Source organism: Echinops telfairi, unplaced genomic scaffold, assembly GCF_000313985.2.
Source record: "Echinops telfairi isolate 266 unplaced genomic scaffold, ASM31398v2 ScPeMD7_7412;HRSCAF=8450, whole genome shotgun sequence".
Classification (NCBI taxonomy): Eukaryota; Metazoa; Chordata; class Mammalia; order Afrosoricida; family Tenrecidae; genus Echinops; species Echinops telfairi.
The window spans coordinates 3441215-3452867 of NW_022111312.1; the positions used below are offsets into that span (position 1 = coordinate 3441215).

General features: G+C 55.5%; 1 protein-coding gene across 1 annotated transcript in view; it reads left to right on the top strand.

Moving 5' to 3' along the window:
* RPH3A (rabphilin 3A) overlaps nt 1-11653 on the top strand; it is a 129537-nt gene that overhangs the window by 113716 nt on the left and 4168 nt on the right. Inside the window, exons 17-21 of the mRNA XM_045296694.1 lie at nt 2244-2370; nt 5367-5423; nt 6171-6325; nt 8951-9032; nt 9652-9748. Of these exons, the coding sequence (XP_045152629.1) occupies nt 2244-2370; nt 5367-5423; nt 6171-6325; nt 8951-9032; nt 9652-9748 (518 nt within the window). The remainder of the gene's footprint in view (nt 1-2243; nt 2371-5366; nt 5424-6170; nt 6326-8950; nt 9033-9651; nt 9749-11653) is intronic.

Here is an 11653-nt window from a genome sequence, read left to right on the forward strand (position 1 = left end):
TGTCTGTCTGTCTGTCTGTCTGGATCTTTCTTGCTCTCGTCTGCAGCTTACTTGCTCTTTTTCCCAATTTCTTGAAGGAGTCCACAAACCACTCTTTTGCGTTCCGATGCCTTTTCTCCCTAAGAAAGGTCTCCTGCCTCTACTTTTGGGTAATTTGTTTGAGCCACTCTGTCTTGTTGCTTTGTGTGAATGTAGATTGGTGTCTCCTCGACATCACGATGTTGTATTTGTATTTAATTGACCATTGCATGTTGGTGAGACCTTAGCCGCTCACCAGCCTGTCACTTGGAGGGTGTAATGCAGAGGATGAGTGTGTGCACAGTTCTGTTTTATGTCCATAAGCATGGTTGAGGGCAGGTTTGGCTCATGTTTCGGGCAATTTTTGAACAATCAGGTGGTACAGGAGTGGATAGGGATCTTGCCCGGTAGGTGTGGCATAGGAGGTACTGTGTGGCTGGGCTCAATGCATGGTTGCTTTCGCCTGCCTGGGACTAGAGGGGGCAGAGAGAGGGATGGAGGGAGGGAAGAAGGAAGGCGGGTTGGGCAGAAGAGAAAGCAATTAAAAATAAAAATACAAGCCAAAGAAAGCAGGCAAACAACAGTCAGAAAAAATAATTTAATCAAAAATAGAAAATAAAGGGGGTAAAGCAAGATAAGCAAAAGGAAAGAGAAAGAAAGAAATATAGTAAGTGAAACGAGGGCAGAGAAAGAAAAGAAAGAATGCAGAAAGGAATGAGTAAGAGAGAGGGGAAAGAGGAGAAGGGATAAACAGAAAAGAAACAGAATAAAGGAAAGGGAAAAGGAAACGGAGAAAGGATCCACAACACAATGGAAGAAAAAGAAATGAAAAAAAAAAAAGACAAGCAGAAAATTGGGGCAGGAACAGGACCCAGACAGGAGCAAACAGTGGAGGGCTGGGTATGAGCCATATGAGCCCACACCCTCTACCAGCCAGGGAGTTAATTGGGGATGGAGGAGAAAGGAGAGTGGGAAGGTGGTGTTCCTGCTGACCCAGCTGTCCTCTGGGGTCAGGGATCTGATCTGGAAGCCATCCTCGCAGGCTCAGATGGTGACTAAGGTCAGAGTGTTGTGCCCAGAAAGGAGCTCAGGTCCCAGAGGGCTACTGGGAGCCTGGCATGTGGTTATGGGAGGAAGTTTGTACCCCCAGAGTGTCCAGCGACAGGCTGCGTGTCCAGCACTGTGCTTTCTGCCCTCCTGATGAGACACAGCTCACACACATCACACCACCAGGAATCAATCCACAGGGACACAGCTCTAAGTTCAGATGGTGGAAGTGGAAGGGGGTGATAGCTGGCTGATGGATGGGTGAGGGTATGGGCTGGCCACTTCTCTGGTCACCAGGAGGTTATGGAGACCAAAAGACCCTCCCACCTTTCCCATTGTCAGCCACCAGTGTGGACGCTCGTGCAGGTTCTGAGCACCACGTCAGGCCTGCCGACAATCCACCCATGTGTCTCCTGTCTGGGCACCTTCATTCAGCTTCTCCTCCCAGTCAACATTCCACCCTCTTGTCTGTCCTTTCCTCCAAAGCCAGGGCTCCGGGATTATTATCATCCATGTCTGCTTCGTCTGATCTCTTGTCTTGTGTCCTTGTTGTAGAGGCTCTGTGTAGCAGTCCCAAACATAATGCTGAACGCAAGTCGCCAAACATAAAACGGTACACGCTGTGTGCCCCCAGTGCTTAGGCAGATCAAAAGCAAAGCAAGGAGGAGTCATGACAGTGATTATATTGCTGGAACGAGTGGCGAGGAAGGCTCAGTAGAGTCTTCCGAAGAAGGCTGGGATGGTCTATAGCTTGATCTGAATTGGTGGTCCTGTGGGTGGAAACACATACAATTTTCAGATAAACCAGACTATGTGCACTTGACCACGTGTAAGTCATATCAAAGCCATTACTGTCAAGTACATTCCAACTCATCCTGACTGCCTAGGATAGAGCCAAACTTCCCCAGTGCGGTTTCCAGGACTGTCAGCTTTATTAAAGAAGGCAGCCACGACTCCCCCACCCCCCCACCCCCCCACCCCCGCAGTGGACTCCCACTGCTGACCTGTCACTTCATAGCTGACCACATAGTCCCTGTGTCACCAGGGCTCCTTCCTGTACTGGCTCGGCGCTCCATAAATAAGCAGTGACACGCAACCTGCATCAACCATAGCCCCCACACACAGCAAGTGAGCTCAGTATTTGCCCCTCTTTCTCGTGCCCTTTCTGGGGACCGCAGGATCTCCGTCTGCGACGAGGACAAATTTGGCCACAACGAGTTTATTGGTGAGACCAGATTCTCTCTCAAGAAGCTGAAGCCCAACCAGAGGAAGAACTTCAACATCTGCCTGGAGCGGGTCATCCCAGTGAGTGCCTTTGCCTGGGACACGTGCGGGGAGGGGAGGGGGATTACGGGTCCCTTCTGCATCTGCAGAGGGAGAAAAGGATGCCCAGGGTAGTTGGGAGCAAGGGGTCTACGTTTCGGCCAGGAGGGTGCCTCCAGGCTTGGCCTTTTGCAACCCTGAGGTTCCATCAGTTCCCCAAGTGTCAGTGTGATTGTATTAGTCTGGGTGCATTAGAGAAACAAATCCACAGAAACTCATGTATAAGAGAGAGCTTTATATCAAGGTTAAGTGTGCATCAAGTAACTATCCCAACCCAGTGCTGCCCAAACCCACAAGTCCAACATTAACCCATATATCCAACACCAATCCACAAAGTCCTCCTCCATCTCACAAAACACACAACGATGCTGACTGCAAGAAGAAAGCCAAATCAGTGAACATGTAAGCATCTTGGCGCTGGCAGGGGTCTCCACACAGCTGCTCCAGCACCCAGGGCTACATCAGAGTAGGTCCATGCGGCTTCTCCTCGGGGATGTCTTTCAGGAAGTGAGCCTTGCCAGTTCAAGCAGGGAACTGGTTAAGGCAGCTGCACCCTGGTCCGACCATCACAAAGCAAGAGACCCAAGAACTTGAAAGGCTGGGCTCACTGAGCCATCTATCCCTCTGCCCTTCCATTAACCCCGCATGTGTTTATCGGCCAGGTTGACAATAAACTAACTACCTCAGTGGTCCTTGGTGAAAGTGGGAAGCGCAGTGTGGCTAACGTCAGCCAAGAGAAGGAATGAGTCTGAGCCTCCGTTTTCCTGCCTGTAAAGGGCACGGTGCCCGTGCTCCTGCACGGGAACACTGCGTGGGCTGAAAGTCACGGAGCGCAGCACTCAGGAATTGCCCACGTGTTGGGACTGTAGGGATTCTTCCGCCTGGCCCACCGGCCAGTCCTGAAGTCCCAAAGCACAACGCAGAGAAGCAGAAGAAGAGAGCAACTGCCCTGCCCCCTCCTTACTTGCCAGCATGGCCAGGCGCCAAAGGCCGGGTGATGATGTGAACAGGAGCATTCTGCAAAAAAATGGAGGATGATGACATCATTGCAGCACGGCCAGGTTACACCATCACGCAACTTGTATCGTTACGCAATTGCCACGTCTCCTTAGAGACAGATCGTGTAACTGCCAAACCGCCGAGAATCCTGGCTCGGCCAAGCGGACACCTCACCTGAACCATCACCTCCACCTTGACACGGGTGACCCCCCTAGACACAGGTCACTAAGGCACAACCTGGCTGGACAGTCGCTTGTCTTTTGTAGGCTTGTCATAAAGATCCAACATCAGAGAGCGAGCTAGTTGAGACGTGAAGAACCGTGCAACGCCATGCGGAAGGGCCTGGGCTGTGAAGCCAGACGCAGCTGTTTCTCTACTGTGCAACCTGAGACAGATAACGTAACCTCTCTGGGCCTCCATGTCCAAGCTGCACAATGGGGATCCTACAGCGCCCGCTGCACAGGAGCGTCTCAGGGTCCAGTGAGGGCGTGCGCATAAAGCATCAGAACCATTGTCATTCATCATTGTCGTCCCTGGGTGTGGTGCTTGCCCTCAGAGAAAAAGCAAGGACCAGATGGGAGTTCGGAATCGCTCATGGATCCTAAAGCCAGAACTTTACCGACTGAGGTTTGTGGGCTTCTCCCTCGGAGGTTCTGCCTTGCACTGTAGCCCCAGCCCATGGCCTCGGAGTTTATTCCGACGCATCGCACCCTCAGCAGGGTTTCTGAGACTCTGAACCTTTAGGGGAGCAGACCGCCTCCTCCTTTCCCCATGCAGAGCGACTGACAGGATTGAACCACACACAGAGAAATAAGTCCTTTTGAGATCAGCCTGGCTGTGCTTATTTGTGGGAGGAGCTGCCCAAATTCTCCTGCAAAGCAATGACTGTGGTGGAGCCCGGGGCTGAGAGCCAGCTCCCTGTGGGGAACCTGGGGGGCAGGAGGGGGAAATCTTGCTGCGTCCTCCCACCAGATGGCCGGCCCAAGAGTGGACTCTCCGCGCACCATGCCGCCATTGAGTGGTGCTGGCTCAGAAACAGACCTAGCAAGACCTTCCTTGCGAGGAAGCTTCACCCCCCCACCCCACCCCCAAAGCCCAGGCTACAGGCAGATTGCTTGGGAAAATCCTAGGTGTGTAGCTCTCCGGTGAGGCTTTACCTGGTGGCCGGCTCTCTTTCCTCATTCCCTGAGCCTGAGCTCCTGGGGCTGCCTGCCTTGCTGTGTCTGACACCAGCAGTCCCTGAGCCATGGAGGACGAGGGGCAGGGAGAAGCTGTGGCAAATCCAGGTCCTGCTTCTCCCCCGCCCCCTGACCCCCAACCTTTCCCCCTGGGGCTCCCGGGAGGACTGGGCCTCGCGTCTAGACCTCATTCTTCCTCTCCTGGGAAGTGGACAGATGGAATGGAACCAGAGGTGTTCAGAGTGGGTTCTCTAGACTCTTCCACAAAACCAAACTCATCGCCATCGAGTCCACGCTGACTCAGGGACTCTCTAGGACAGGGTAGAACTGCCCCTGTGGGGCTCCGAGACTATGGCTCTTTACGGGAGCACAAAGCCTCATCTTTCTCCGAAGGAGTGGTTGGTGGGTTCGAACCACTGACTGTGTGGTCAGCGGTTCAGTGCCTAGCCCGTTCAGACCTTTATAATCCAGCAAAAGAACGTCTTGAGCCAGGGGGCAAAAGGGTTCAGCCACTGACTGGCTGTGTGGCCTTGAGCAAGTGACGTAGTCACTCTGAGTATCCGTGTCCTGGTCCGTCAGGGGGGATGGGGAGAGAGTCTACGTTGCCAGGAATAGCTGTGCTAACGGGGTCTGCTGTGGGGCGGGCCTTAGGTACATTTTAGCTCATGGGGGGAAGCAAGAGGGTCCTGGGGCCTGGAACCACCCACCCTACCCCGCCCTGGAGGGTGCTGGATGCTCACGGGAGTGGGGGCTTCTGCCTGAAGACCATACACCCTTTCTTTTCTGTCTCCTTCTCTGAAGATGAAGCGTGCTGGGACCACCGGCTCCGCCCGAGGCATGGCCCTGTATGAGGAGGAGGTGAGCCCCAAGGGGACCGAAGACCCTGCCTCCCCTGCCCTGGTCCTTCCCCCATGTGATCCCATGACCCCTGGCCACTGGTTCGCCAGCAGAGCTGCCCTTTACCCCCCGGCTCTAGAACAGGAGACCAGGGCAGGCTACCCACACCCTGAGTGAAGCCTGCGGGGTGGGGGGGCCCTCCTGCACTCATGCCTGAGGGTTCAGGGGTCTGACCCCTCGGCCCGGTGAGCAGACCCTCCTTGGACAATCCTCATCACTGGAGTGGTGACATGTCCCCGCTTGAGGGGGTCTGGGAGCAGGTGTGCTTGAACCAAACCCCAAACCCCAAGCCCTCAGGCCCCAGGGATGGCGCTTCTGAGGAGAGGCTGGGCTCAGGGTCATCTGAGAGCGGTCAGTGCTCCAACTGGGGCCAAGGTCAGGGCTCAGTCCTGGGTCAGAGTGAGGTCAGCCAGTGACCAGGAGAGAACTCCGCCTAAGAGCAGCGCCAGGCTCCCTGCATGTCCACTCAAAGTGGAGCTGCCTGGCCGAGTACCTCCCACTCGCTGGCCTCCCTGGCCCTCGGCCTCTCCAGTGTCCTAACTGCCATTTGTCCCTCCCTGCCACCCTCGGTGCTGGCCCCCCTTCAGCAGGCCTGGCAGCCCACACCCTCTCCAGCCTCTTCCCTAAAGCTTAGCGCCCCTGGTCTGCGGTCCCTTCCCCTTCACCCTCCTCCCGCCCCCAAGTTGACACGCCCTCGTCCCCCGACAGCAGGTGGAGCGTATTGGTGACATCGAGGAGCGTGGCAAGATCCTGGTGTCGCTCATGTACAGCACGCAGCAGGGGGGCCTGATCGTGGGCATCATCCGCTGCGTCCACCTGGCCGCCATGGACGCCAATGGCTACTCAGACCCCTTCGTCAAGCTGTGAGTCTGTGTCTGGGGCCATGAGTGGCCCTGGTGGGGAACCCAGCTCCTTGGGCAGGGAGAGCCAGAGGGCTGAGGTCACATGCCGAGGTCACGCAGGAGCAGGGAGACCAGGCCCAGGCCTGGCTGGAGTGGGGCCGGCATCTCAGGCAACCTGACTGGCGTGCCAGTTGCCAGTCTGAAGCTGTGTGGCTCTGTCCCTTCTGTGGAGAAGGGGTGGTCAGCATGGTCCTGATACTATGGGGTCCACCCTTCCAGCAGCTCAGGGCCCCTCCACCCAAGTACAAACTGGCTTTTCCCAGATTCCACCTGGAAATGCTCCCCCAACAAACAAGCAAAAGGCCTTAGATGCTGGGGTGACGGCTATCGCCTCCATCCTGGGGAGTCAGACAGGACTCAGTGACCCTTGTCAGTTCAGATGCCCTGAGAAGATGATACCAGGGGGCATCCAATGCCCAAGGAGCTTCTTGGAGGAGATGTCTCAGTGAGGGGCAGTGGGGCAGGGACAGGGGTGCGGGGCGAGCAGGCTGGGAATCTGACCCGAGAGAAAGGACAAGGCAGGATGCTGTCTGGGTGCTCTCTGCTCCGCAGGGATCCCCAGGGGCAGCCTCAGCCATCAGAGGAGCCCCTAGGAGCCGATGGGCCTTGGCGGTTCCCCCAAGCTCAGCCATTGGCTGGGCCCAGCATGGCAAGGCTGCCAGGACCTGCCCCAGGGCCCTGGGCGTAGAGGTGGTGCACTGATGCCGTCTCTCATGCCCACCACTGTATCATCCCAGGTGCAGTGCTATTCCATGCTCTCTGCTAGCCAGGCGACTGCTAATAAGCTATCGGCCTCTCTGAGCCTCCGTTCCTCGTTGATAAGATGGAGACAATACTCAGTCCTCTTATCTTGGAGAGTGAGCGTAAGGTTCAAATGTGACCTTGTATACGGATCCTGGAGTCTAACGTGATCTAACGTCAGTAAAGCCCTCCTAGCCATGGGGTGGCAGACGTGTTTCGCCAGAGATGGCTGAGAGCCCAGACCCTGAGTCAGAGCCCCAAGTCTAACACCAGTTGTTGCCATGGTGACCCCAGGCGTGTCCGACGAGGGCATGCTCCACTGGGGTTGTCGGTGGCTGGTTCTTCTTCCTGATTTAGTTTTGGAAGTAGATCGCCAAGCCTTTCTTCCGAGGCACTCTGCAGCAGACGCCAATTGCCGACCTTTCCCATAGCAGCCAAGGGCATTCACCATCCGCACCCCCCAGGGATTGCTGTTGTCAGGTGTTGGGGAGTCGGTTCCAACTGGCAGCACCCCAATGCCAAAGAGGGCGAGAGACCACCCAGTCCTGCGCCCCCCATGGTGTCAGACCAGCTTGTCGAAAGGTCTTCCTTTCCTGCTGCCCCTCAGCTTTACCAAATGTGATGTCCTTCTCCAGGGACTGGTCTCTCCGGACAGCATGCCCAAAGGGAGAGGCTGCCATCTTCTCTAGCTGTGGGACCCTGGGCTCTTGGCTGGCCCGCCTTGGGCCTCCATATCCCCATCTGTAAAATGGGGATGGTCCTATTGTGCATGAGGTCAGTCTTTTAAGAAGCTGACGCCAAGCTGCTTGAGCTTTCTGGTGAGCGGCACTGCGAGGAGGGCCAGGGGAGTGCCACAGGTCTGACCCCTGTGGAGGAGGGCGGGAAGGAAGGAAGCTTGGGTAGGATGTCTCAGAGGGCAGTGGAATCCTGGGGGCCAGCCGTTCCAGTGGGATAACCGTGCATCTCCAAGGCATGGCCAGGGGCAACCCATGACAAGCATGGTCTTGGCTGGGTGTGAATGCCTACCCTGGCAGCCCAGTCACTTCCTCCTCCTGCAGCTGGACACCCATGGCGTTGGGGACCGAGTAGGTGCTCGATTGCTGTTTGCCAGGGCGATGATCAATAACGCCGGTCACTGATAGAACTGGAAATAGCCCTTAGCAGCGTCCTGTCCCGCCTGGGACACACCCCGGCCCGCCACAGCCTGTGATGTCAGAAAGCAACGTTCCCCTCGATCTGGGAACGAGTGTGTGCAAGGCCCCTCTTGCAGTCTTTGCTCCCTGGAAGATGTAGGTCACAAAAGACACGCCTGTCCGGCACGTGTTTAAATGACAAGAGCAACTGCCCTGCCTGCCAGCAAAACCCCAAACCAAACTAAACTCACCGCCATGGAGTCGATGCCAACTCACGGGGTAGACCTGCCCCCGTGGGTTCCGGGGAGCAGAGAGCCTCCTCCTCTTTCTCTGGCCATGAAATCCCAGCCCCATGCAAATTGGGTTACTTATGGCACTCGCCCCATCCCCCCCTCTCCCTCCTAGCATCTTGCCAGGCCTAATGGGCAATAGATGGGGGTTCGCTGGACACTGGCAGCCGTCAGCAGCCCCAGCTCTCGATTGGACCCCGGGGAGGCCTTGGGGGCTGAGTACACAGATTCAGGAGCCTGCAGAGCCAGGCCGTCACTGCCCAGCTGTGTGAGCTGAGCTCAAGCCCCACGCTCTGGGCCCCCCTCTGCTTCCTTGTCTGTGAAGTGGGTTGAGCGCCTTGGAGCGCCCCAGCTCTGGGTGAGGGTGAGAGCCTCCTTGGTGATTAACCTTCATCCAGACAGCCTGTTCTGTCCCCTCCCAGCTGGCTGAAACCGGACATGGGAAAGAAGGCCAAGCACAAGACGCAAATTAAGAAGAAAACCTTGAACCCCGAGTTTAATGAGGTACGGCCGCCCCGTTTGTTCTTTGTTACGGCCTGAGACAGTGTCCAGGTCTCAGGGAGGTACACGCCAGCTCCTGGCTCAAACCCATTGCCATTGAGTCGATGCCAACTCACAGCCACCCCAGAGGACTGGGTAGAGCTGCCTGTGGGTTTACCAGACTTTCACTCTATGGGATTAGAAAGCCTCGTCTTTGTCCCACTGAGCAGCTGGTGGATTTGAACTGCTGACCTTGAAGTGAGCAAGCAGCTCAAAGTGTAATCCTCTATGCCAAGGGGGAGCTCCTGACTAGAGCATTCTCAATCACATTGAGGGGAAAAGAACAGAGTTTAGCCCGAGTTCTAGGTCAACCAGCTTTAAGGGAATCTGCTTTGTTACCAAAATGCCACTGTCTATCCCCAGTTTTTGTACAGGGTTCATTGAACGGAGGCTGGCAGCGGGTAGGGACCTTCGTTATACAGGGTATTTGTGGAAAGGGAATTGTTGGGCCTGGGGTCAAGGCTCAGAACGGAAGCCCCACCCCACCCCTGGCTCCCAGAATGTCCCTTGAGCCCCCTGGGACTCAGCCTCTTAATCCCAGGCCCCTCTCACTCCTGTGTCTGCCCCCCTCTGCTGCTCACAGGAGTTCTTCTATGACATCAAGCACAGTGACCTGGCGAAGAAGTCACTGGACATCTCAGTCTGGGACTACGACATCGGCAAGTCCAATGACTACATCGGTGAGTAGCCCCAACTTCAGAGAGGCCAGCCTGACCCGGCCACCTCCCCTTCACATCCACACCGCCCCAGTGCCACCTGGGGCCCAGGACCGAGTGTCTCCTCCAATCTGGAAATGCCCGCATGGGAAGGCCTTCCCAAGCCAGGCCCAGGTGATCTTGCTGCTTGTTTGCAGAACCTGCCACACCTGGGCAGGTAGATGCAGCCGCTCTGTTTCATGCTGCATCAATCACCTTGCTCTTGGCAGATATCTGTATCAACCCTGCCTGGGGCAAGTCCGCGGCACCATTGTTTCCCCAACAGGTGGGCCCAGGCTCACCTTGTGACTCCCTGTCCCAGGTTGGTCATTGTGTTAGTCTTGGTGGACTAGAGAAACAAATCCATAGACGCTTGCATGTGTATAAGAAAGAGCTCTATATACAAGAGCAATTGAATATTGAGAAAACATCCCAGCCCAGTCCAGATCAAGTCCATAAGTCTGATATTAGCCCATTTGTCCAATCCCAATCTATGAAGTCTTCTTCAGACTCACGAAACACATGCCATGATGCCGAATGCAGGAAGATCACAGGCAGTGGGTGGGAAGTCTTGTGGATCCAGTGGTGTTCTAAGCATCTCAGCGCTGGCAGGGGTCTCCACGTGGCTTCTCTGGCTCCAGAGGTCTGGCTCCATCAGCCTCTTTTCATGTGTCTTCTCCACAGGGATGTCTCACAGGGAGTGAGTATATAGGGAGAGTGTCTCCCGCCTCCAAGCAGGAAGACAGGAGTTCCCAGAATCCTCAGGAGAAGGCTATGCCCACACAGAGGCCTCATTAGCTATGACCTGATTGACAGGCTAGGCTCCACCCCTTCACTCTGAATCCTCTCAAATTGACAAGCAATTATATAATATTGTCAGTCATTCTCACAGTATCCCCAACACTTCCACAGTGCTTGTGCACACACCATACCTGGTAAGTGGGAGGCCAGGGACAAGGAGGAAACAGACTGACATGGCAGCTCCCACAACGGGCTTACACATAAGCCACAAGGAGGGTGCAGGGCCAGGCAGTGCCCCCAGTTGTACACGGGGTCGCTATGAGTCGGCATCACCTCGGCGGCTTCTCACAATCACACACTCAGTGGACCAGAGTCTCCTGGGGGAAGCTGCAGGCTTCCTGTACCAAACCCACATGTCTCAGGTCTCCCTGTAAGGAGGTACCAGGCCAGAGGGGCCACATCTGTGCAGAGAAGAAGGGGTACAGGGTCTCCTTCCTGACATGCACATCCTGTAGGCTTTTATGTCAGCAGCCTGGCTCAAGGGGTGGCTCCGGTTTGAGCCGGCAGTGACAAGTATCCGGCAAGTGGTTCATTTCAGCGAGCAACGAGGTGGCTGGTGGTGGTGGTTGATGGCTGTCAGGTTGGCGCTGGCTTAGAGTGACCCATTTTTCACAGAACAAAGCATTACCTGGTCCTGTGCCACCTTCCCTTCCATCAAGCCGATTCTGACTTATAGCAAACCCTATAGGACAGCGTAGAACTGCCCCCATGGGTTCCCAAGATGCTCGATCTCTATGGAAGAAGGAAGACTCCTCTTTCCCCCGCGGAGCAGCTGGTGGTTTTGAACTGCAGACCTTGAGGTTAGCAACCCCACGTGTAGCTGGGAGGAGTCTGCTGTTGGCAGTGTGTTGGTGCTTAGGTTTAAACGGTCGTCCGCACAGTCCTGGGTGCATTTGACGCCACTCTTGAGGCATTTGGGGTCACTGTAATGTAAGGTGACCAGATTTTAACATTGGTAAAGCAGGACACCATAGATAAAACTCATATCCTGGCGAAATAGCCACATGGCAGCCGAAAACCGTATACCCTAGCTTGTCGTGCATTCTTTCCAAAAATCGGGACTGTTTTAAAATGCCGCGGGACGCAGGA